General features: G+C 42.4%; 1 protein-coding gene across 2 annotated transcripts in view; it reads left to right on the plus strand.

Annotated features, from left to right (window-relative positions):
• The window catches only part of EIF2B3 (eukaryotic translation initiation factor 2B subunit gamma), a 116,579-nt gene that overhangs the window by 75,640 nt on the left and 18,872 nt on the right, over nt 1-22,067 (plus strand). For both annotated transcript variants that reach the window (XM_026498234.4, XM_026498235.4), the window contains exons 6-10: nt 2,285-2,374; nt 11,933-12,060; nt 13,188-13,378; nt 15,377-15,454; nt 15,960-16,108. In XM_026498234.4, coding sequence (XP_026354019.1) covers nt 2,285-2,374; nt 11,933-12,060; nt 13,188-13,378; nt 15,377-15,454; nt 15,960-16,108 — 636 coding nt within the window. The remainder of the gene's footprint in view (nt 1-2,284; nt 2,375-11,932; nt 12,061-13,187; nt 13,379-15,376; nt 15,455-15,959; nt 16,109-22,067) is intronic.

The following is a 22,067-nucleotide window of genomic DNA, read 5'->3' on the forward strand; positions in this document are numbered from 1 at the left end:
TTTTATTTATTTGAGAGAGAGAGATCACGAGCAGGAGGAGGGGCAGAAGGAGAAGCAGGCTCCCCACTGAGCAGGGAGCCCAACGCCAAGATCATGACCTCAGTCTAAGGCAGACTAAACCAACTGAGCCACCCAGGCATCCTATTTATTCAAACTCTTAAGTTATTCTTTTCCTGTCTGTATAATACAAGTTGACCTCAACTATAAAAATAAGAGTCATATATCTACCTTGTGAGGTAGTTATGAGGATAGATAGTGTTGAATGATTCAAGGAATTTGTAAACAAAGGGACTGAACAGGAGAGTGTAACTTTCCAAATTGATTAGATCAAGGGAGAGGATTATCAGGGTGTGGACTTCATTTTTTTTTTAAGATTTTATTTATTTATTTGAGAGAGAGAAAGAGAGAGAGCGTGAGCAGGGCCTGGGTGCGGGTGGCAGAGAGAGAAGCAGACTCCCCACTGAGCATGGAGCCCAATGTGAAGCTCAGTCCCAGAACCTTGGGATCATGACCTGAGCCCGGGGCAGACACTTTAACCGACTGAGCCACCCAGGCGCCCCTACGATGTGGACTTCAGATAAAACCCTGGCACCAGAAAGTAACGACATTCACATTTGTAAAATTCTATTTCCTCAAGAACTTCTTAGTATTCAAGACCTAAAAATTGGGAAGTACTTTCTACTTTCTTCCTCCTCACTGTATGCATTAATTGGCTTGTGGGGGCAGGGAAGCAGGTTATGAGTGTGGGATCCTAAGTCTGACTCTGATTCTCTTATGGAAGCATGTTGTCCCCCTCTCCCAATCTCCCAAAAGAGTGGAAACCCAGGGTGGTGCACCTTAACTTACTTGATAAATTATTTCTAGGGTATCTAGATCCCATGAGAATAGTTTTCCTTAAAACTGTAAGCCTTAAAACTCAAAGCGAAGTAACACAACGTAAAAGAAAGATGACAATCAGTAGTTATGATTGGAATCTCTATTTTTTTACCTGCTTCTCCCCTTCTCTCCTTCAGCTGTCTATTTTTATTAAATAAAATGACCTTGGACATTATAAGCATGGCATTTCTTTTTTTTTTTTTTTTAAGATTTTATTTATTTATTAGACAGAGATAGAGACAGCCAGAGAGAGAGGGAACACAAGCAGGGGGAGTGGGAGAGGAAGAAGCAGGCTCCCAGCAGACGAGCCTGATGTGGGGCTCGATCCCATAACGCCGGGATCACGTCCTGAGCCGAAGGCAGACGCCCAACCTCTGTGCCACCCAGGCGCCCCAAGCATGGCATTTCTTAAGGCTAAAGCCAAAATAGCACACTAAAATAGACTAAAATAGCAACTAAGCAGCTGCCTTAATTTGACCTAATTCATTCATTTGTTTATTCAACAGCTATTTATTAAACATTTTCTCTGTGTGAGGTATAATGCTAAGTGCTAAGGCTATAAAGATAGATCTCTGCCCTCAGGGAACTCCCAGTCTAGGGAGAAAGAGCCAAGTAAGTAGGCTGTTACTTATGGGACGATAACTTATCTGATAGAGGTGGGCACCACGTGCTGTGGGCGCAGAAACTTGGGTTGTCTGTGAAGGTTTCCTGGAAGAAGTGTATCTGGGGAAAGTCCTGATGAACACGTAAGAGTAGGGAGTTAGTGAGTATTCATAGAATTTTACTTCATCTTCTGTGAAAATGAAGTAATACATGCCAAATCCTGGAGGAAAGCATGGCTGAAGTATGGCCTGAAGGAAGTAGGGCAGTTGGAGTAAAAGCAGGAAAATGTTAGTTATAAAAATTTTGAGGAGCACCTGGGTGGCTCAGTTGGTTAAGTGGCCTACTCTTGATTTCGGCTCAGGTCATGACCTCAGAGTCCTGGGATCAAGCCCTGTGTTAGGCCCTGCACTCAGCAGGGAGTCTGCTTCAGGATTCTCTTGCTCTGCCCTGCCCCCTGCTGTCACTCTAACGCTCGCCCTCTGTCTCTAAAATAAATAAATAAATCTTTTAAAAAAACAAAAAATTGTGAGTAGGAGTTTGTGCTAGAATAGAAGAAGATGACCTGTCAGTGATTTGATGGTTTACCTAAAGGCCTGATAAAGTGTGAGGTGGGGTTTCTATAAAAAGAAGAACTTTTCTGTGGTAGGGTCAAAACTGGTATCCACCATCTTGGTCTCCCCAGAGTAGGAGACCAGTGGGGATGGTGGCTTTGACCCTTATAAACTTTTTAATGCTTACTATCTAATAATAGGATAGAACCCATGTTACTTGATTGTGAGCCCCTTCTCTCTCATTGTTTTTGCAGGCACCCTAGAATACATTTCCACACAGGCCTTGTGGACGCCCATCTCTACTGCTTGAAAAAATACGTCGTGGACTTCCTAATGGAAAATAAGTAAGAAAGAGGGAGGTGGAGTCAAACTCACAGTGTTTAAACTACCTTGGTTCTTATTTAACAGTTTTAAACCTTGATAATGTTAGATAGCTGGTTTATTTAACAGTTGATTCTCGCCTTTGTTTTAAAAATGAAATCGTGTTACCAACATACTGTTATTTTGTCTGTATCACAGAGTCCCCTGCTTATATTGGGGGGGGGGCTGTGTTATAATAAACCAACAAAATATTTTTATAAAACTAATAGTACCTGTGATGCCTCTTTCTGCACAGTTCAGGCTCTTCTTCCTGCCTTCCTTCCGCAAGGTTGAGCTTCCTAGCTCTAGTGCTATTTCGTCTCCAAGCAGGTGCCCCTCCCCTAGGCGATTATTTTATAGGTGGGCCTTCTTAGCAAAGGTTCAGAGACTTACCCAAGGAGAGGGAGAAAAAAGTTTCCTCCAGCTTTGGAAAAGTCCACCTCACCGAGTGGACTTTCACGAATACAGAGAAACAAAATTTGGTACTTTGTCTGATTTTGCTTTGAGAACAGAATTGTGGGCCTTAAGTAACTTCCTGTAGACTGTGTCTAGCAGATCATAGGACTTGCGTTGCCAGAAAAAACCTCCTCTGAGGTTGATCTCAAGGATTTTTTATAGTAAATGCAGTTAGAGTCCTCAGAGGAACAGGTCGGAAAAGATTTGGTAACTGCGTGGTTAAGGAGAGGAGCAGCTCATCTCCCTTGATGGCTGCTGAATTTGTTTCTGCCTTGAATAGCACTGATGGACTGGAAAGCAAGTAGGCTGGTACCACAGCCTCAAGTTCCCAGACCAGCTGAGGAAGAGAGTCTGAGAACCTGAGTTTAAACGCTGGCATGGCCCTGGTTGATAGACTTGGATATATACAGGAATATTAATAGGAGAAGGGGAAGTGTTCCTCTTGCCCAGTCTATATCTTGTAGCATCTTAACCCTCACCCCTGACTGCTACACCTGCTAAACCCCCTCAGGAAGACCCATGTAGAACCAGTGGTAGAAGAAATCATTTGGACTCCTGAAAAATTTTTCCAGGGATTGTTATTTCTCTATTTCCCCCCCCCCCCAGGACACCCTGTTGCCCTGCTCCCCTCTGACTTACCATTCTGTTTTATCGTTCAATCAACAAATGTTTATGAAGCACCGGTGACGAGGCAGGCATTGTCCTAAATCAACCGTGGGGTCAATGGTAAATAAGCAGACGTGGGCCCTGCCCTCAGGAATTTTGCAGCCTAAGCTCCAGGGTAAATTGCAGAGACTTTGCTTTTTTTTTTTTTTAATTTATTTGACAGAGAGGCAGCGAGAGAGGGAACACAAGCAGAGGGAGTGGGAGAGGGAGAAGCAGACTTCCCGCTGAGCAGGGAGCCCGATGCAGGGCTCCATCCCAGAACGCCGGGATTATGACCTGAGCCGAAGGCAGACGCTTCACGACTGAGCCACCCAGGCACCCCGAGAGACTTTGCTTTTTAAATAGCAAGGAAACTTACACCAAGTTAGACATTAATTCAGGGACCTGTTTTCCAGTCACCAGTCTGGGCTATCTATATTCCAAAAATGAAGTTAACTCTTGGCTTTTAAGGACGTGTTTTTTATTCTCAAGTGAAAATGAAGCCCTGTGAAGTGTAGGCCCTGTGATGTGTTGGTAGAAATTTTTTTTTATTTTAACTACTTACTAGGGCAAACTTTACACAAACACAGAGGTAGAGAAAGGAATGTAATGGACGAACTCCTCTGTATCCATCACACAGCTTCAACAAGTATCAGTTGGTGGCCAGTTTTGTTTTGTATGCGCCACTCCCATCTCTCCACTGTCATGCCAGATTATTTTGAAGCAAGTCATTATGATGTAATTTCATCTGTAATTATTTCAGTTGTTATTATCTATAAACCCCTGCATATGTATCTGTAAAATATAAAGTCTTTCTATCTTTTAAACAAATACCTCCATGCCATTATCACAACTTAACAAACAAACAAACAAACAAAAACCAACTAACAGTGGTAGTATTAAACTACCAAATGGGATTTTAGCTTTTGGTGCCTGGATATGTAGACAGTTTTGCACCAGAGCTAGCTTCATCCTGGCTGCCGTGGCTCCTTTGTAACTCATTTGGCCACCAGTTGGCTGTTCCCACACCTGGCAAGTGTAGTGCAGTGGTATGTGCCTTGAGGACAAGCCTTAATTTGGTGATTCTTTGGCTCGTGGCCAGAAGCTCTGCCAAATGGGACTTTCCCAGAGCTTGCTGCAATGCAGAATGATACAGAGCCTCAGCTCAAACTACCTCCCCATCTCAGGATCTGTTAAAGAGACCCTTACCTCTTCATCCCCCCATCTACCCTTCACCTGTCAGGGTCATTGGAATTAAAGGCATTGTATTGAAAAGTGATAAATTTCAGTGTATTAGGAAAAGTATAAAGATACAACGGGACAAATTAGAATGGTACTCAAGAGATACTCTTTATTCCTAGCTGCAATAGTGGTGGTCTTGTCTAAAGTTGTGGGAGATGGGATTGAATAGGTTGGTGGGAACAGCATGTAGAAGGCTTTGAAAGCTTAACAGGGAGATACAGATCTTCAAACAGAATAGTCCCTTTTGGAATGAGCAGTGGTACAACCTGGCAGGAGAACACAGACCATGCTGGATGGGAAAGAGACTCCTTCAAGGTAAGTAAGAAGCTTTTAATTACCTGGTTATGAAATGATGACTCCTTTAAGGATGGAAGGGAAGAGGTACACCTGGTAGGCACAGCTTCAAGAAAGGACACTTTAGCGGTCTCCCGCTGTCTTTCGCCTGTGAAAGTCAACATTTTTGCCTGTGTTTTGAGGGGGGGTGGGGGCGGTTGTTACTGTTTTTCAGTTGCTTACATGTTAATGTCTTCCATCCAGATTCTTGAGATTAGATACCTACCTGGATTGCTAATGCATTCAATATATGCTTGGTGAATGGGATGAGAAGAGATGTGGTGATAGCTGAGACAACAGAAGTAATGTCATAGCTACGTCAGTAACATCGGTAGTGGGAGAAGAGATGAGGATTTCTGTAGCTGACCAAGTAGAAGAGCTATAGGCAGACCTGTGGAGAAAAGAAAACCTGCACTGTCTTTAACAAGAGAAGCTTAGTAACTGAGCTGTGTGACCTCGGATGGGTGTCTACTTTTCTGAACCCTCACTTTTCTCATCTGAAAATTAGGAATAATAGTACTTGACCCATATGGTTGTTGTTGAAAATACATGTAAAGAGCTGAGAGCAGGGGCGCCTGGGTGGTTCAGTCAGTTAAGCATCCACTCTTGATTTCAGCTCAGGTCTTGATCTCAAGGTCGTGAGTTCAAGCCCTGTGTTGGGCTCCACATTGGGTGTGGAGCCTACTTAAAACAATAAAATTAAAAAAACAGCTGAGAGCAGTCGTTGATGTACAGTAAGAACTCAAATCAATTTTTAATTGTTCACCTACTGTGTGTCAGTCACTGTGTTGCTAAAGAGAAGATACCACATTTACTGGTGGTAAAGATAAAAACATGAAGTTTCTGCTTCAGGTTCCTCACAGTTTAAGGAGAGGGGGACAGGTTAAACATATTATTACAATAAAATGTGGTAAGTAGTATTAGAGTATAGAGAGTAGTATAATAGTATAATAAAAGCATAAGGGAATTTGGGTTGTTGGTGAAAATGCTCCATCTCTTGATTTGGGGTAGTGGTTACAGTAGTATGCATTTGATAAAACTCATCAAACTGTGCATTTAATATAGATGTATTTAATATACACTACATTTCAAAAAATTTTTAAATGCTTAAGAGATGAGTTGGACTTACCATAATTTATTAAAAACTCAAAGCAACAGACGTTTAACAAATACCCAGGCATATTCTCTGAGTGCTTATTGGATTGACGTAAGCCTATACAATCTCTCCAGCCTGTAGGGTGTGAACATGTTTATCTTTCTCAGGCCGTAAGCACCAACAATGAAAATTTATTCTCATAGCAGTTTTCAGTGTTTTTGTTAAGAAGGAAAATGGTATCACACAATACTATATGCCAAATACCTAGCTTTTAAGTCAGTACCTTTTAATCTAAAATAATTTCCTATATCCTATTTCATATTATATCTGTTTACTTTGAAGGGAAAAAAAAAAAAAAGCCTGAAAACAAAGCACAAAGTTAACTTAGCAATCACCTTATCCTCCCAATTACTGCTCTGCTGTGAGAGCTAAGCGAAGAGGTAAGAAAAGTCAAGCCCTTAATATTCTGCTCTGCAGACTTTAGTTCCAGGCCCTATAAAAGTAGGTTGCCTGTTCTACCTCTTTCCTAACTAATATTTTGAAGTACTGACTTGAAGTGGAAGACTTTTAAAGGATTTGCCCTTGTGATTTGCTTACAAAGACAGAAAAACCAGAATGCAAAAGTAGCCAAATGTTTCCTTTTGCCATGGGCATCATTTCTAGGCCTTCCCTGGAAGCTTATAGCCACAAGGAGGACCTGATAAGAGACCAAGGCAAAATGCTAAAAATATCAGATTTCAGCAGAACTAATAATCATATGTTTTTTCAAATGTTGGATTTTTAATGGTAGTAATATTAATAATAGAAAAACATATTTAGAGTTCATTACAATTCCAGATAGGGAAATCTCTAGTTTCTATGTCCAAAAAAACAGAAGAAATTATTGCCAGCTGTCTGGCCTAGAGGGATGACAGTCATTTACACATTTACTCATTCATTTATTCAAATAAATATTTATTTAGCATTTCCTACATGACTATCTATAGAAACAATAAGCAAAAAATTATAAATCCTGTGGAAAGTGCTATGGTTGCAGTAAACAGGATACTAGTTACTATGGTGTAGTGGAAAGAGTCATGGGCTTTGAGATAGGTATGGAGTAAGTTTCAGCTCTGCCAATTATAAAAGCCGTATTAACCTTAAGAAGGGTAATTAATCTGGGCGCGTGGGTGGCTCAGCCAGTTAAGTGTCTGTCTTCGGCTCTGGTTATGAACCTGGAGTCCCAGGATGGGGTCCTGCGCTGGGCTTCCTGCTCAGCGGGGGCAGGGGGGGTCTGCTTCTCCCTCTGCTCTTCACCCTGCTTGCGCTCTCTCCCTCACTTCCTCTCTCTCTTTCAAATAAATAAATAAAATCTTTAAAGAAAAAAAAGAAAGATAATCTAAGCTCTAATTACCTCACTTATAAAATAAGGACAATAATACCTACCGTGAGGATTGCTGTAAGAATTTGAGATGATATCTATTAATTTCCTAGCATTACACTCAAAAATGATATGGATTAAAAAACAGTATATAATTGTCTTTGCTGTGAGAGTTCAGAAGCTAGAAATGTTATGAAAGGCTTCCAAGGAGAATGATATTTGAGAGCAGTCTTACAGCTTGATAAATTTTCACAACGTGAACACACCCTTGTAACTACTATTATAGTCAAGAAACAGAACATTACCAGATTTCCAGGAGCTCTCCTGCTACCTACCAGACAGTAACTATCCCCCACAGCACACAAAAGTAGCCACTATCCTGAGCATTAAATTTAAGGAGATAAGATCAGATTTGTACTTTAGAAAAACCTCAATATAGAGGGGTAGATAGAAGGAATAAGACACATGATCAGATTATACTTTAGAGAGAGTATTCTGTCTACAATATGGAGGACAGATTTCAAGAGGTAAGACTGGAGGGAGGAAGACCAATTAAAAGCAGTTGAAGGAATCCAAACAAATGATGACAGTGGCTTAGACTAAGCTGTGGCAATAGAGATGGAGAGAAGTTGACAGTTTTTGAAAAGAGATTTAGGGCATAAAAATCAGCAGTGTTTGATGAATGGTTATGTGAAGAATGGAGGAAGAAGGAAGAGTCAGGTGATTACTAGATTTCTTGCTTGGGTGACTAAATGAATCTTCATATCATTAAGCAAGATAACCAGTGTTACCACCAGTGTTGGTGAGGGGAGGTTTGGGAAAATGATGATGGGTTCAGTTTTAGACACTGAGTTTAAAGTATCTGTGGGTCATCTAAATGGCAGGGTTCATCCAGCAGTTGGAAATGTGAGACTAAAGTAAAGGAGAGAGGTCTTGCTATGGGGCCACATTTGGGAATGAGCAGCAAAGAAGCCACTAAGTGATGATCTGTCTTGGGGAGATAAACAGCATGAGAAAAATCATAGGCAAAAAGAAAACTACTAAGAAACACCCAATATTTTAGGGGAGACAGGTATCAGAAATAGGAACAGATCAAGAGAGTGATGCCACAGGGGCGCCTGGGTGGCAGAGCGGTTAAGCGTCTGCCTTCAGCTCAGGGCGTGATCCCGGCATTATGGGATCGAGCCCCACATCAGGCTCCTCCGCTATGAGCCTCCTTCTTCCTCTCCCACTCCCCCTGCTTGTGTTCCCTCTCTCGCTGGCTGTCTCTCTCTGTCAAATAAATAAATAAAATCTTTAAAAAAAAAAAAAAAAGAGTGATGCCACAGAAGGTAAGAGGAGAAGAAATAAGTAACGACTAATGGCTGGAATTTAGAAAATTTGAAAAATATAAAAAGAAAATATTATCCGTAATTGTACTGTGTGATAACTGAGAGAATTTTGGTGTATTTCTTTTCATCATTTTATTTATATATATATACTTGAAATCATGCTATAAAAATAACTTGTTTTTTCTCATTTTTTTTTAAGATTTTTTTTTAAATTTATTTGACAGAGAGAGACCACAAGCAGGCAGAGCATCAGGCAGAAGGAGAAACAGGCTCCCTGCTGAGCAGAGAGCCTGATGTCAGGCTCTATCCCAGGTCCCTGGGGTCATGACCTGAGCTAAAGGGCAGACACCCAAGCACCCCTGAATTTTTTTTTTAATCTGCTAGTTTGATTGGGGGAGAAATTACATCTTGTTTTATTGTTTATTTCTTTAAAAATGTTTTTTGAGGGGCACCTGGGTGGCTCAGTCGGTTAAGCCTCTGTCTTCAGCTCAGATCATGATCCTGGGGTCCTGGGATTGAGCCCCACATTGGGCTCTCTGTTCAGCAGGGAGTCGGCCTCTCCCTCTGCCCCTCCCCCTGCTCTTTCTCTTTCTCTCTCTCTCTCTCACTTTCTCTTTTAAATAAATAAATAAAATCTTAAAATATATATATATATATTTTGATCACATATCTACTTAGGATATTAATTTTTGTCCTATTTATAGCAATTATTTTGTCTTTAATTTGGTAGAGTTGTTTGTTTATAGCTAATAGTCAAAATCTGTTGTTCTCCTTTGTGATTTCTCATTTCTTGGAAGCATGTAATTCATGAGATGAGGCAGGAGTTTCTGGAAGGCTATGTATAAGAGGGAAGGGGGAAAGTGAGGTTGCCCAGGCCCAGGGCAGTAAATCCAGCTGCTTACCTTAGTCCCAAGGTCAGGACTTCACAAAGGTTCACAGTGGCCTATCCCACTTCTTGGCATAGCATTGAGCTTCCTCTCCTATGAGTAGGAAGCAGGAAGAGTAATTTTGTCCTCTATAATGCTGCTGAGCTAACTGCATTATGGGAACTGACCTGATGCTGAGTGCCAGCAGAAGCAGGTGGGACCTGGCAGGACTGCTTCATGTCCTCTCTAAATCACTGTCTCATCTCCTTGAAGAGCTCTGCCCCTAGGGGCTGTGTGCCAAGGCTTGTTTACTTGCTTCTGCAGTGACAGTTCTGTTTGGCCCATAATGTAAATATCATGGCTCTGAAATCTCCCAGCTGTCCATGCTTTGTCATTTCTTCAAAGGGAACTGACTTGTTTTCCACCAGAGGGGGCCAAGGAACATTTGCTACCCACACTGGTTTGGTGCATTAAAAGGGGAGCAAAAGAGCTAAGAATAAGTGTTGTTTCGTTCTTTGTATTCATATGGAAATTTTTAATCTCCGTCAAAGGATCAGGAGAAAAATCACATTGAAATTCAATACAAGAGCTTCCAGCTTACACAGAATTTTTCAAAGATGTCTGACTTGATCCTTTAAAACGACAAAAACCATGAACTGTGTCGCTCCAGGGTTCATAATTTTGCTTACCCTCCTCAGCCTCTGCCTCTTGTCTTGCCTTCCTATCAACACTCCATCTGTGTGGTCCCCTGTCAGCCTGCAGAACTTCTTTGAATGGGGTGGGGGAGGGGGGCGTGAAGTAGGCAACGGGGCAGTCGGGGTTTATAGGTCTGTTTATACATTAACCCCCCCCTTTCTGTCTCTCTCGGGCCACATTAGCTCATCTTTAAGAATCATGTAACTGGTCTCCCTGTCTTCATTCTCCTTGTATCAGGCCTATTTCTACTGCTACCAGAATTATCTTACAAAGAAAGAAAACTCATCAGTGTCACTTTCCTGCTTAAAAATCCCCACTAGCTTCTCAGTCCAGACTAGAGACTGCCACAGAAGACTTCTGTGGTCTGTCTCCCTGGCTTACTTGATGACACTCATCTCCTTCTACCCTCTTCCTTAGATCAGGCTACTGTCTACTGGATTATGAATTCTTTGAAGTTGGAAACAGTGTATTTCCAAGGCCTAGCACAGTAACGGCATATTAATAGATGCTTGTTAAATCCTAAATAAATTGATTAGTGGTGTAAAATTCTGATAAAGTCACAGCTTGAGAGAAAACTAAAGATCTTGTGCTGGTCTCTCCCCCTTCGGTGCTTTTATTTCAAAAGCATACTCACTGTATTAAGCATTGGGTCCCTTCTTCGCTGTTATAGGGATTAGAAAGGAAGAAAAAAAAGTGTTGTTTTCATAGTTGGTATGATTGTCAGAATATACAGATAAATTATTAGAATTAGTAAAATTGTTTAGCAAGGCAATCAGCTACAAGTAAAATACAGAGTAAATTAAATTTCAACAAACTAACAAGGAGAAAATAATTGTTCAAAAGGCACCGTTTATAATACCAACAAACAATGTAAGATACTTAGGATTAATCTAACAGAAGATATGCAAGTCCTTTATAGAAAAAAATTTTTATGTTTTTAAACAACTTTTTTCAGGGCACCTGGGTGGTTCAGTCAGTTAAGTGTCTGACTCTTGGTTTCTGCTCGGGTCATGATCTCAGGGTCCTGGGATCGAGAGCCCCACGTGGGGCTCTGTCCTCAGCAGGGAGTCTGCTTGAGATTCTCTCCCTCTCCCTCTGCCCTTCCTCTCTCTCTCTAAAATAAATAGATAAATCTTTGAAAACAAATAAATAACTTTTTTCAAGACTGGAGCATTCTTCCTTCAGATAGGTTATTGCCAGTTAAGAGTCAAGGCACCGTGTTAAAATACACTCACAAACACATGTGCATATACACCATGTAAATTGGATGTTGTAAAAGACTATTTTCTGCATAAATTCTTATATTTAGTGCACTACCCTCCCACCTCCAGCCTGAAGCTGATAGAGAACTTAGATCTTCCAGTTCTCCAGAACTACCAAAGCCAGGCCACTTTCGATCTGTCAGTCCCAAGGTGGCACGACAGGAAGGAATTTGGCTTTTCCTTGGACGCAGAGTTTTTGATCCCATAGCAACCAGACAGTCCGATTTCTCATATTTGACCACTCTTTCTTCCTAGGTCAATCACTTCCATCCGGAGTGAACTGATTCCATACCTAATAAGAAAGCAGTTCTCCTCAGCTTCCTCACAACAAGGACAAGAAGAAAAAGAGGAGGATCTAAAGAAAAAGGAGCTGAAGTCCTTAGGTCAGTGCTTGGTTGCTGCAGTAGGGTAGGGGAGCAGCACCTTTGGAAAGAGTAGCTAGCCAACAAGGCAACAGCTTTTTATCTAACCACCGGGCAAGACAGGGTAGTGTCAGGCAAGACAGGGTAGCTGGCGCCAGTCCCTGAGCTCTGGGTAGGCTTGCTCAAGCACATTCCGTCACTGTGCTCTTCAAGGATTGGTTAATCATGTCTTAAGTCCATTCTCTGGTTCATAGCCCTGGTTTGGCTGTGTTTTTCACTAGACTGTTTTGAGTCAACTCTGCCTCCCAATTCTCAGTTCCCCTATTCTCTAGGCTCTGGGCTGCCCCACTCCTGACTATACTTAGCCTTTTCTGTCAAGGGAAGAAAGGTGAAGGAGTATACTGTTACAGTTCAGCCAGAGACCAACCAGACTATCTCCTTTCCAGGATGTGGGGGAGAGGTCTGTCTTGTTTGCGGTCATAACCCTGCCTAGTCCCTGGCAAGTCCTGGGTTCATAGTAGGTGTTCCAAAAATTTATTTATCAAATGAATAAATGGAGGCAGTATAGCATGATGGTTAAGATAGCGGGACTTGGCATCAGACAGACCTCGGTTTGAAATCTGACTCTGCCTCTTATTAGCTCTGTGACCTGAGGCAGGTTACTCAGTCCCCTGAGCCCCAGTTTTCTTATCATACAATAAAAGGTCTCACATGGTTGTTTTAAGAATTGAAAAACTGGGGCCCAGATAACTCTGGCTTCAAGTCCTATACTATTTCTGTCATCCTCAACTACTAGATATGGTAATAGAGGCTAGCAGCACAAAGCCAACGTGGCTGGTTGCTAAAGCCTGGACCCTTGGTTACTTTATGTCATGATTTACAAGAGTCCTCTATTTTATTGTCCCTAGTGGTACTTGATTATTGGTCACAGTTGCTTTTAGGACCTCTTTTTTAAGCATTTTTGTATCATATAATATTTCAAATGTTCAGGAAGGTCTGTTGCCTCTTTGAATTTCACTTAGTCTTTAAGGTTTTAATGGGATTTCCCCAGGGTTCTTGTCGTATGGGTAAGTCCCAAGGAGAGAGGCATGAGCTGTACCCTCTTTCAAAATGTGACTGAGTCTCTATTTCCTCTGTTTATTCTGAAGATATTTTCAGTTTTATAAAAGAAGGCAATACACTGACCTTTGCTCCCTATGATGCCTGCTGGAATATCTGTCGAGGAGACAGGTGGGAAGACTTGTCCAAATCACAGGTGCGCTGCTATGTCCATATCATGAAAGAGGGGCTCTGCTCTCGAGTAAGCACCCTGGGCCTCTACATGGAAGCAAACAGACAGGTAAGAGGATGGGTGTAGAAGAGAAATCATGGGAGCTCCTGTCCCAGAAACAGACTGAGCCTTTTGTCTTATTTCTTCATTAAGTACCCAGGGACTTGTTCAGAATCCCTCTCATACCCAAGGTTGAGCAAGACCTGCCATGTCAGGGGATACCATTGGGGTGGATACCCAGGTACAACAAAAGGAGAAACGGTGGGCCTAGTCCCTAGAGGTAGAGCCTCTGTGGCTCCAAAGAAGGGCTAAGATCCCCAGGAAGGCTAACTTTTGGCCTCGGAGTTCAGCAGCTTTCTCCTGTTCTGCTGGGCATGAGGAGATCTGCAGTACTTCATATAAACAAGCAGATAAATACTGTGTAATCATTACTCTGATGAAGTAAACATAGGCACAGAGAGGAGGCTTTCCTAAGAAGGAAAAGGAACAGAGTATAGTCAGGTGGTAGAACCTCAAAGAAGGAGTGTCTGTGAGAGGGAAGTGTCTGGAAACAGCATCAGAGAGCTAACCCCTCCTTTTAACGCTAAGGTTTGTGAGATATGGAGAATGAGCAGCTTCTGTTAAAGGGGAAGCAGTGCTCTAAAAGATAGGCCAGCTTTTAGTTAACAGGGGAAGGAGTGAGAAAACAGTGAAGAGACTGAGGATGCAGGGGAGCTCTTTATTGTGTAGCAGGCACGGGGGAAGGCTTTAGGGGGGAGGGCTGATGAGACCGTGAAAAGGAAACAGAGCAGTAAAGGGTTGAGACAAGAAGAGGAAAAGATAGGTGACCAAGGGAACTATACTGGGGTGGCATGCAAGGACAATGGAGATGAGAGGGTGAAAAGATTAGCTCTTGACATCGTTTCTGGTAGAACTCTGTGAAAACTGTCAGCGCAGGTCTAAGTGAAGGGGGAGTGAAGGGAGAAGGTCAAGTAGAATAAAAGATACTGTTTAAAATCGGGATTGGAATATAGTCCCTGAAGAAAACCTGGCTCAGAAATCTTGAGGACCCACACTGTATGGTGGGTATGGCCCTAGCCCCAGCCCTCAAGCTGTCTTTACCCTGGATTGGTTATAGATCCAAGAGAATCCAAGCCAGAGAGTCTATGAGAAATCATGACTAGTCCCGTGTTTACGCAGGGCAGTTGTCAGTAAAGTTAGCCCCAGTTTAGTGTCAGAGTTTCAGTTCTATGACTAGAGTCTGTCAGCCTGGTCTGAAAGCAGGTCCATGGAAAGTCTGAAGCTAGGGAAGTGTCCTCTGAAGTGCCAGCAGGTGCTGTGCAGCAGAGAGGTCGGAATGGCCTTGGTCGAAGTGTAACAAAGGAAGGAGATCCCAGGGATGAGGGCTGAGGGATTAGCTTTCACACTGCCAGTGTAGCCAGTTCTGGCACGGTGTCCCTCAGCCAGTGTGGCCACCACACATAGTGCTCTGACCAGCATTCTGTCCATGCTGGAGAATGACATATGCATACTACCTGTGCCTGCCTGATGGGTCCAGAGCTCAAATTCTCCATATCTGTAACCTTCTCAGTTTTCTCATACTGGAAATAGTATAGTGTGAACACCTTCAACCTTTTACTTTGCCTGGTGAAGAACATGGATGCCTTCTCAGAAACTGTCCTGATTGTAGAATTTGTCTGACATTGCTCCTACCCACACTTTAGGCATGGCCACACTGGTCTAAGAGGGGAGCAGGAACCTGGGATGATTATGGTCGGGACCCAGAATGCTCCTTGCCCTCAGGTAGGCCTCTTGAAGGCTTGTCTCAGTGCCTCCCAATTGAGGGACTTGGCATTACTTTCAGGGAGGAGATACTCAGCTAGGAAACTAAGGAGAAGACACCTAGCATTTACTGCATATATCATCCTTGTCCTAGGGGAAATATAGTAGCCTCCTGTCCTGCCTCACCCAAGCAGGAAAGCTGTGGCTGAAAACTCCCTGCATCTCTAACTGGGCATTGAGTTCTACCTAAGATGCTTTCAGGTGTTTTCTGGTCTTAACTTTGATGACCAAACCTCTTTCCTCAAGGTGCCCAAATTGCTGTCTGTTCTGTGTCCAGAAGAATCACTGATTCATTCATCAGCCCAGATTGTCAGCAAACACCTGGTAAGTGCTACCTTGGGCAGGGCAGGTATGGGGCAGTCTCCAGGTGCACTGAGGTATATCCTTGAGAAGATGGATTGGGGTTCTCAAGCCCTGAAACTCATTAGTCCTAGGGAAATCCCAACTGGGTTGTGGTTATAGAATACCATCCTCTAGCCCAGACACTCAAGAAGCTGGACAGGTGCTGACCCCAGGCACACAAATTCTGTAAGGCAGATCCATCATGGTCTTGGGACTCAGACACGGGAGCTTTCCATCTCCGTCCCTCTTACACTGATTTGAGCATTCTCTTCAAGAGAGCACATCTGTACACAAATACATGGGTGTGTACGGTTGAGTTGATCCCAGAGGTATTTTGTGACCTTGTGGCCTTGAGAAACAGATGATGCCCCCTCTGCTGAAGTATCTCTGGGGGAAGGTTGCATTAGACCCCAACTCAAGGGATCCGAGGGCTTGGTTTGCAGTTGGTTGAGATGGATAGACAAGGCTTTATATTTGCCTTTTCCAGATTGGAGGTGAGAGCCTCATTGGACCAGATACACAGGTTGGAGAGAAGTCATCCATTAAGCACTCAGTCATTGGTTCATCCTGTGTCATAAGAAATAGAGTGACTATCACCCGTTGCCTTCTCATGAACTCAGTCACCGTGGAGGAAGGGTATGTTTCCCCTGTGCCCACTTGAGGCAGGGTTCCTGGCATCTCTGGGAGGTTTTGGGGGCCAGTCCAGCCTAGAAAAGGGCTCGGCTTGAGGAGGGGAAGAAAAGGAGGTGAAGGAAAGAACAGTGCGTAGGCCCTTTGAGGCCTTGGTTTTGGCTCCATAAAGACATGGTGTCTGAAAGCGTTTCCAGCAACTTTCTCACACTTATTCCAGTTGTGGTTCTGAGAGAGGCTGCCTTCTTTTGCTTGGGTATGCTGCTTGATGGAATGGCCACCGTAGTGCACCACTGGCAGTGCTGGAATGACACTGTACCAATGTCTGAGGGTTACCTTGCTTCTCTCCGAGCAGCCCTGAAGAAGGCAGAGGACTAGGAAGTGTGGTCATTTGAGCCACATACTATTTTTAAGGGAGAGCTTCTTTGTTACAAGTTATGGAGAATCTCCCCCATTTTGAGACACTTTTGAGTATCCTAAAATCTTGGTTTATGAACAACCTGAACTTGGAGTAAGATGACTTGAATGATATTCAATAAGATTATTCCTCTGTATGGACCTCAGGTTTTTCCTATATAAAATCCAAGCATAGACAGTGGAAGAGAGGAAGGATATTACCAAAGCAATGGTCTTCAGACTTTTTAGAAACTGAACTTTTTGTTAAGATAAATCTTAGTAGAAACTCAGTATTTAAAACTGATAAAAGCACAGTTGTTTGCAATACAGTGGGGAAGGGGCACTTGTCCTTCCTCGAGGATGTGAATCAGATCTATAAACAACTTTTGAAAAACACTAGACTGGATCAGCCTGAAAGAGCTGATTCTAAAGCTTTAATTCTAGCTCTGATGCCAACAACTGGGAGAGAAGGATAGGAAAGACTACAAGTTCAGTGAAGGCTGAACTACCTTTCCTAGCTGCCAATGAGGGGTTGGGGGAGAGGTTAAGCCTTTGCTCTTTAGGAAGAGTAACTCATGAAAGATAATAGACAGGATTGAGGGAGAAAGTACCATAATTAAAAACCAGGAAGGTTGGAGACCATAGGGATATTGGTCACTAAGATCTGTCCTCCCCCAAGCCCACTTCCCATGATTCCCAAACTTTGACAACCAGGCATAAAGTCTTCAGTCAGGAGTTCAGAAGAATATTCTCTGGAGATTCTGACCAGCCGAAGAAGAAAAACCTGAATTTATTTACGTCAGAGATTTCTAACAGCCCATTCAAATCACCCTGCAGTGAAAATTATAGATGACAAATTCCATTCATGTGCTTAAAGCTTCCAGTCAGCTTTTTTAGAATCCTCCCCTAAAGATGAAGAGATAATCAAAGATTACCAGAGATCTAAAGAAAGCCTATCATGAAAGATCCACAAATCAAACAGTTAGAAAAAAGCTACTTAGAAGAAACAGAGACTCTGCAGGGAGAGAAAAATACTTTCAAACAACCTGTTCTTTCAAAGAACAAAAAAAGAGCTCTGGGAAATTAAAACTATGATAACAAAAGGAAAACCCCAATAAAAGAATTGTAAGATAAATGTCACATTTCCCAGAAAGTAGAGCAAAGAGATAAAGAGATGGAACATAGAAAAGAGAAGATAAGGAAATGGGAGGACGGGTTCAGGATGTTTAACATCTGAATAAGAGTTCTGTAAAAAAAGAAAGTTCACATATCAGAGGAGGAAATTATTTAAGAAATAATATAGGAAAATGTCTCACAACTGAGAGAGATGAATTTACAGAATTTTGAAAAGGCCTACTAAGTGCACAGTACAATGGGTAAAAATAAACCTCCATCATTTTGAAATTTCAGAACACTGGAGAATAAAGGGTGCTACAAACTTACAAAGAGAAAATAATAGGTCCCATACAATCAATCAGGAACCAGAATGGCTTTGTTTTGGACTTAACAGTAGCAACAATGGAAACTAGGAGATAATACAGCAACGCCTTCAAAATTCTGAAGGAAAGCTAATTTCAACCTAGAATTCTACACCCAAGCAAAATGTTAAGTGTGACCGTGGAAAAGTTTCAAAAACTTCTCTAAATGTGTTCCACCAAAATGAAGCTTAAACCAGAGAGATGAGATACAAGAGACCCAACTCTAAAAAAGCAAAAAGTATCCATAGGACGATACTGAAGGCAGATCCGAGGATGACAACTTTGTGAACAACTGCATGAAGCCTAAGGGGAGCAGTTAGCCCAGAGTGGAATCCACAAAGCACTTACTCAGAAGATGAAAGTGATAAAATACCAGATGCATATAAACATCTTGAAAGATTTAGACAACTGGCTAAAGTTCGGGTTGAGTTAGTAATAGCATAGAATACTATCTAACAAAAACAAAACAATTACAAACTCTGTGTAAAAAGTTCTACACGAAAGGAAAAGGCATCACAGCTCACTGTGTTAACTCGACTACGAAATAGAATTTATGTAGTCGTAATAAACACTATGGACCAAAAGTATGCTGTAACAACATTGAAAGGATGAGGGATAGGAAGGGAAAGACGGAGCAGGGGGAGAAAGGGAAGCTAAATCCTCATCTTCCATTGTGGGAAGTCTATTGATAATGCCTAAAACTAAAAAATCAAGAAGTAGTAATATAAGCATGTTATTCTGTCGAGATAGGGAGGTAATTACTGAAATACTCAGCAAAAAGAAGTCCAAAAGTTGTCTCGGGCAGGGCGGGGGAGGGGGGTGCACCTGGGTGGCTCAGTCAGTTAAGTGTCTGTCTTCGGCTCAGGTCATGATCCCAAGGTCTGGGATCGATCCCCAAGTCAGACTCCTTGCTCAGTGGGGAGCCTGCTTCTCCCTCTGCTCCTCCCCCTGCTCGTGCTTTCTCTCTTTCTCAAATAAATAAGTAAAATATTTTAAAAAATAAAAATAAAACAGAGTTGTCTCTGGGAAGAAGGAAACGGGTAGGGGGAACAGAAGACTGCTGTTTTTCATAATAAAACCTTCAGAAAGATTTGTTTTAAGATATATACACTCATTGGGGCGCCTGGGTGGCTCAGTTGGCGGAGCGTCTGACTGGCTCAGATCATGATTTCAGGGTCCTAGGATTGAGCCCTACGTCAGGCTCCCCACTCAGCAAGGAGTCTGCTTCTCCCTCTGTCTTTCTAAATTCACTCTCTCTGTCTCTCAAATAAGTTAAGAAAAGATATATACATGCATATATAAATGTAATTGCCAACAAAAGGTCAGAATTTTATGGTACACTGCTACCAGTGCTATGCTGATAAATTGTTAACAACCCGCTCTCCAAAGGAAAAAAATAAGTGGTCTGATTTATAACATTTGCCAATTTCCATAGTGTAAATTCTCCCACTGTGGCCAATGGTATCAGCAAACACTAAGTTGGGAATAGATGCTAACAGTCAGCTCTCCCAAGCAGAACAGTCTGGCTCCAGCACATCACTGATGGTAGAGATGTGTCTCAAGTATTTCACTCTTTTGTCAAACACAAAGACCCACTGGATGCTGAGACTGAGCATGAGTGCTATGGTAGAAATCCATATAGTCACAAAGGAGAAAAGGGTCAGGAAAGAATTAAGGAAATGACTCTTGATCTGAATCTTGAAAAATGATTAGAGCCACCGCCTGGAGAAAGGAATGTTCTAGATACATCAAGAGTGTGAGAGAGCATAGCTTTTTCCAGACACCTCTCTTCATTTTGATCTTAGCTTGAATTTCATCATTTAAGAAGAGGCTTCACTGACTACCCTATCAGATATAATCTGTCCCAGAATGCCTGAGTGACTTAGTCAGTTTAGTATCTCATTCTCGGTTTTGGCTCAGGTCATGAGATCGAGCCCCGTGTTAGGCTCTGTGCTCCGCTGCAGAGTCTGCTTGAGATTCTCTCTCCCTCTCCCTCTGCACCTCTTCCCTGCTGGTATGCACACACACTCTCTCTCTAAAATAAATAAATAAATCTCAAAAAAAGAAGAGGAAGCAGCAGCAGCAATCTGTCCCAATACTCTCCATTACATCAACCTGTTCTATTTCCTTCCTAACGTTATCACTGTCTGGCCTTATCTTGTTTACCTGTCTCTCACAAGTAAATGTTAGTTTGAGAATATAAGTACCTTATCTTTCTGTTTTACTATTATATCTTGAGAGCCTACAGGAACTCAGTAAATATTTGTTATATGAAAGAATGGTAAATAATTCATAATAACCAGAATACAGAATTCAAAGGAGAATGGATAGACAGAAGACAAGGCTATACAGATGGCCAAGGGCCAAATCATGGACTATGCCCTAAGACGTTTAATAGGTAACAGTAATTTAAGAGTTTAAAGGAAAGGAACAACATAATTAAATCCACATTTTATGAAGATCATTTTGGCTACACTGTAGAGGGTGATGTGAGGAGGGTAAACATGGAGGCAGGACTACTGAAAGAATCCTTGCAAAAAAGAAGTCCTAAATTAAGGCAGTAGCAGTGGCAATAGGGAAGAGAAATAATAAGGTGATTAAAAACTATAAAGCATGGTGATTGCCTGGATATGTGAGGTGGAAGAGAAATTAGGGAAGACGTCCAGATTTCGTGCTTGAGCAATAAGGTTTCTGGTGTGCTAGTCACTAAGATAGAAATCAGCAGAGGATTTGCGGGATGGGAGGCAGAAATGATGAGTTCCGTTTGGGATAAGTTGAGTTCCTGGCCGGCGGCCTTGACATGCAGGATTTGATGTGCAGGACTGGAGCTCAGGAAAGAAACCCGTGTTCGAAGTACAGGTTTGGGAGAGTGGTGGGCATAGAGTGGTACCCGAAGCTGTGGGAGTAAAGGAGATCACCCAGGAAGATTGTGTGGCCTTAAAACAAAAGAAACCGAGACAAAACCGTGGGGAACATCAACAATTTTAGACATAAGAAAAGGAATCTAAGGAGACCGACAAGGGAAGGGCAAGGAAGGAATCTAAGGGGTAAAGGAGAGGACAGTTGGTAGGTGACGCCCGGGTTTCCAGTTGGGGAAACAGGGTAGGTGGTGGTGTACTCAGTGAGATGTCGAACGATGAGGGAGGAGCAGATTGTGGGGGGAAAGGCCTGTGTGGGGCTCGTGAAGTTGGAAGTAGCTGCCGGACACCCAAGTATGTGAAGGTGTCCAGTAGCCAGTTTGTGACTAGAGGTTAGAAGAAGAGGTCAGACCCAGAGACCTCTTCCTGAACCACTGTGGTGTTCTCTAACTTACTTTGCTGTCTCTATTTCTCTTATTCTTCCAAATCTGCCCTTCTGTCATTCCTCTTATGGACTAAAACATGAACTTTGGAGTCAGACTGCCAGACAGAATCCGGATCTGTCACTTACTGGTCACCTAAGGAATTAACTTTACGTCTTTGTGCATGATTCTCTCACTGTAAGATGGGGTGAAACCTAACCTACCTCATAGGTTTATTGGGAGTACTAAGTTAATAGACATAAAGCACTTAGAACAGTGCTTGGACTTAGAATGTTAGCGGTCATTTGTTTATCATCCTCATCATCATTTATCATTTATCTCATTTCACAGAGGTGGCATGTTGCCAGCGTCGTCTTCCTAAAGGATAGCTCTGATCATGTCCCTGTTCTATTCAAAAACCTTTTTTGAAGACTTCTCCCTACCTTTAGGATAAAGTTTGAACTTCCAGGTTTTTCACGATCGAGCTGCAACACTGAGTCCTGGAATGTTAGTGAGATAGGGCCTCAGAAGTCACCTGGCTCAACTTCTCCATTTTTGCAGATGAGCGGAGTATGGAATTCCAGACTTTCTTCTCATTGCACCCTTGCTACTCTGTGTCCCATTCCGGATTCATGCATGAGACCACCAGCATCACCATTCTCTCGAAACCAGAACCACACTTGCCTTTATCCATTTGATCACCTAAGTCCAGAGTAGCTCATGAGGCTTTGTAACTTCCACTCTGTCTCATGTTGCCTCAGACCTTCCAGGGAAGACAATGCCATGACTTTCCCATTTGTTCTAATTAGTG

This window comes from Ursus arctos, unplaced genomic scaffold (genome assembly GCF_023065955.2).
Source record: "Ursus arctos isolate Adak ecotype North America unplaced genomic scaffold, UrsArc2.0 scaffold_12, whole genome shotgun sequence".
Taxonomy (NCBI): domain Eukaryota; kingdom Metazoa; phylum Chordata; class Mammalia; order Carnivora; family Ursidae; genus Ursus; species Ursus arctos.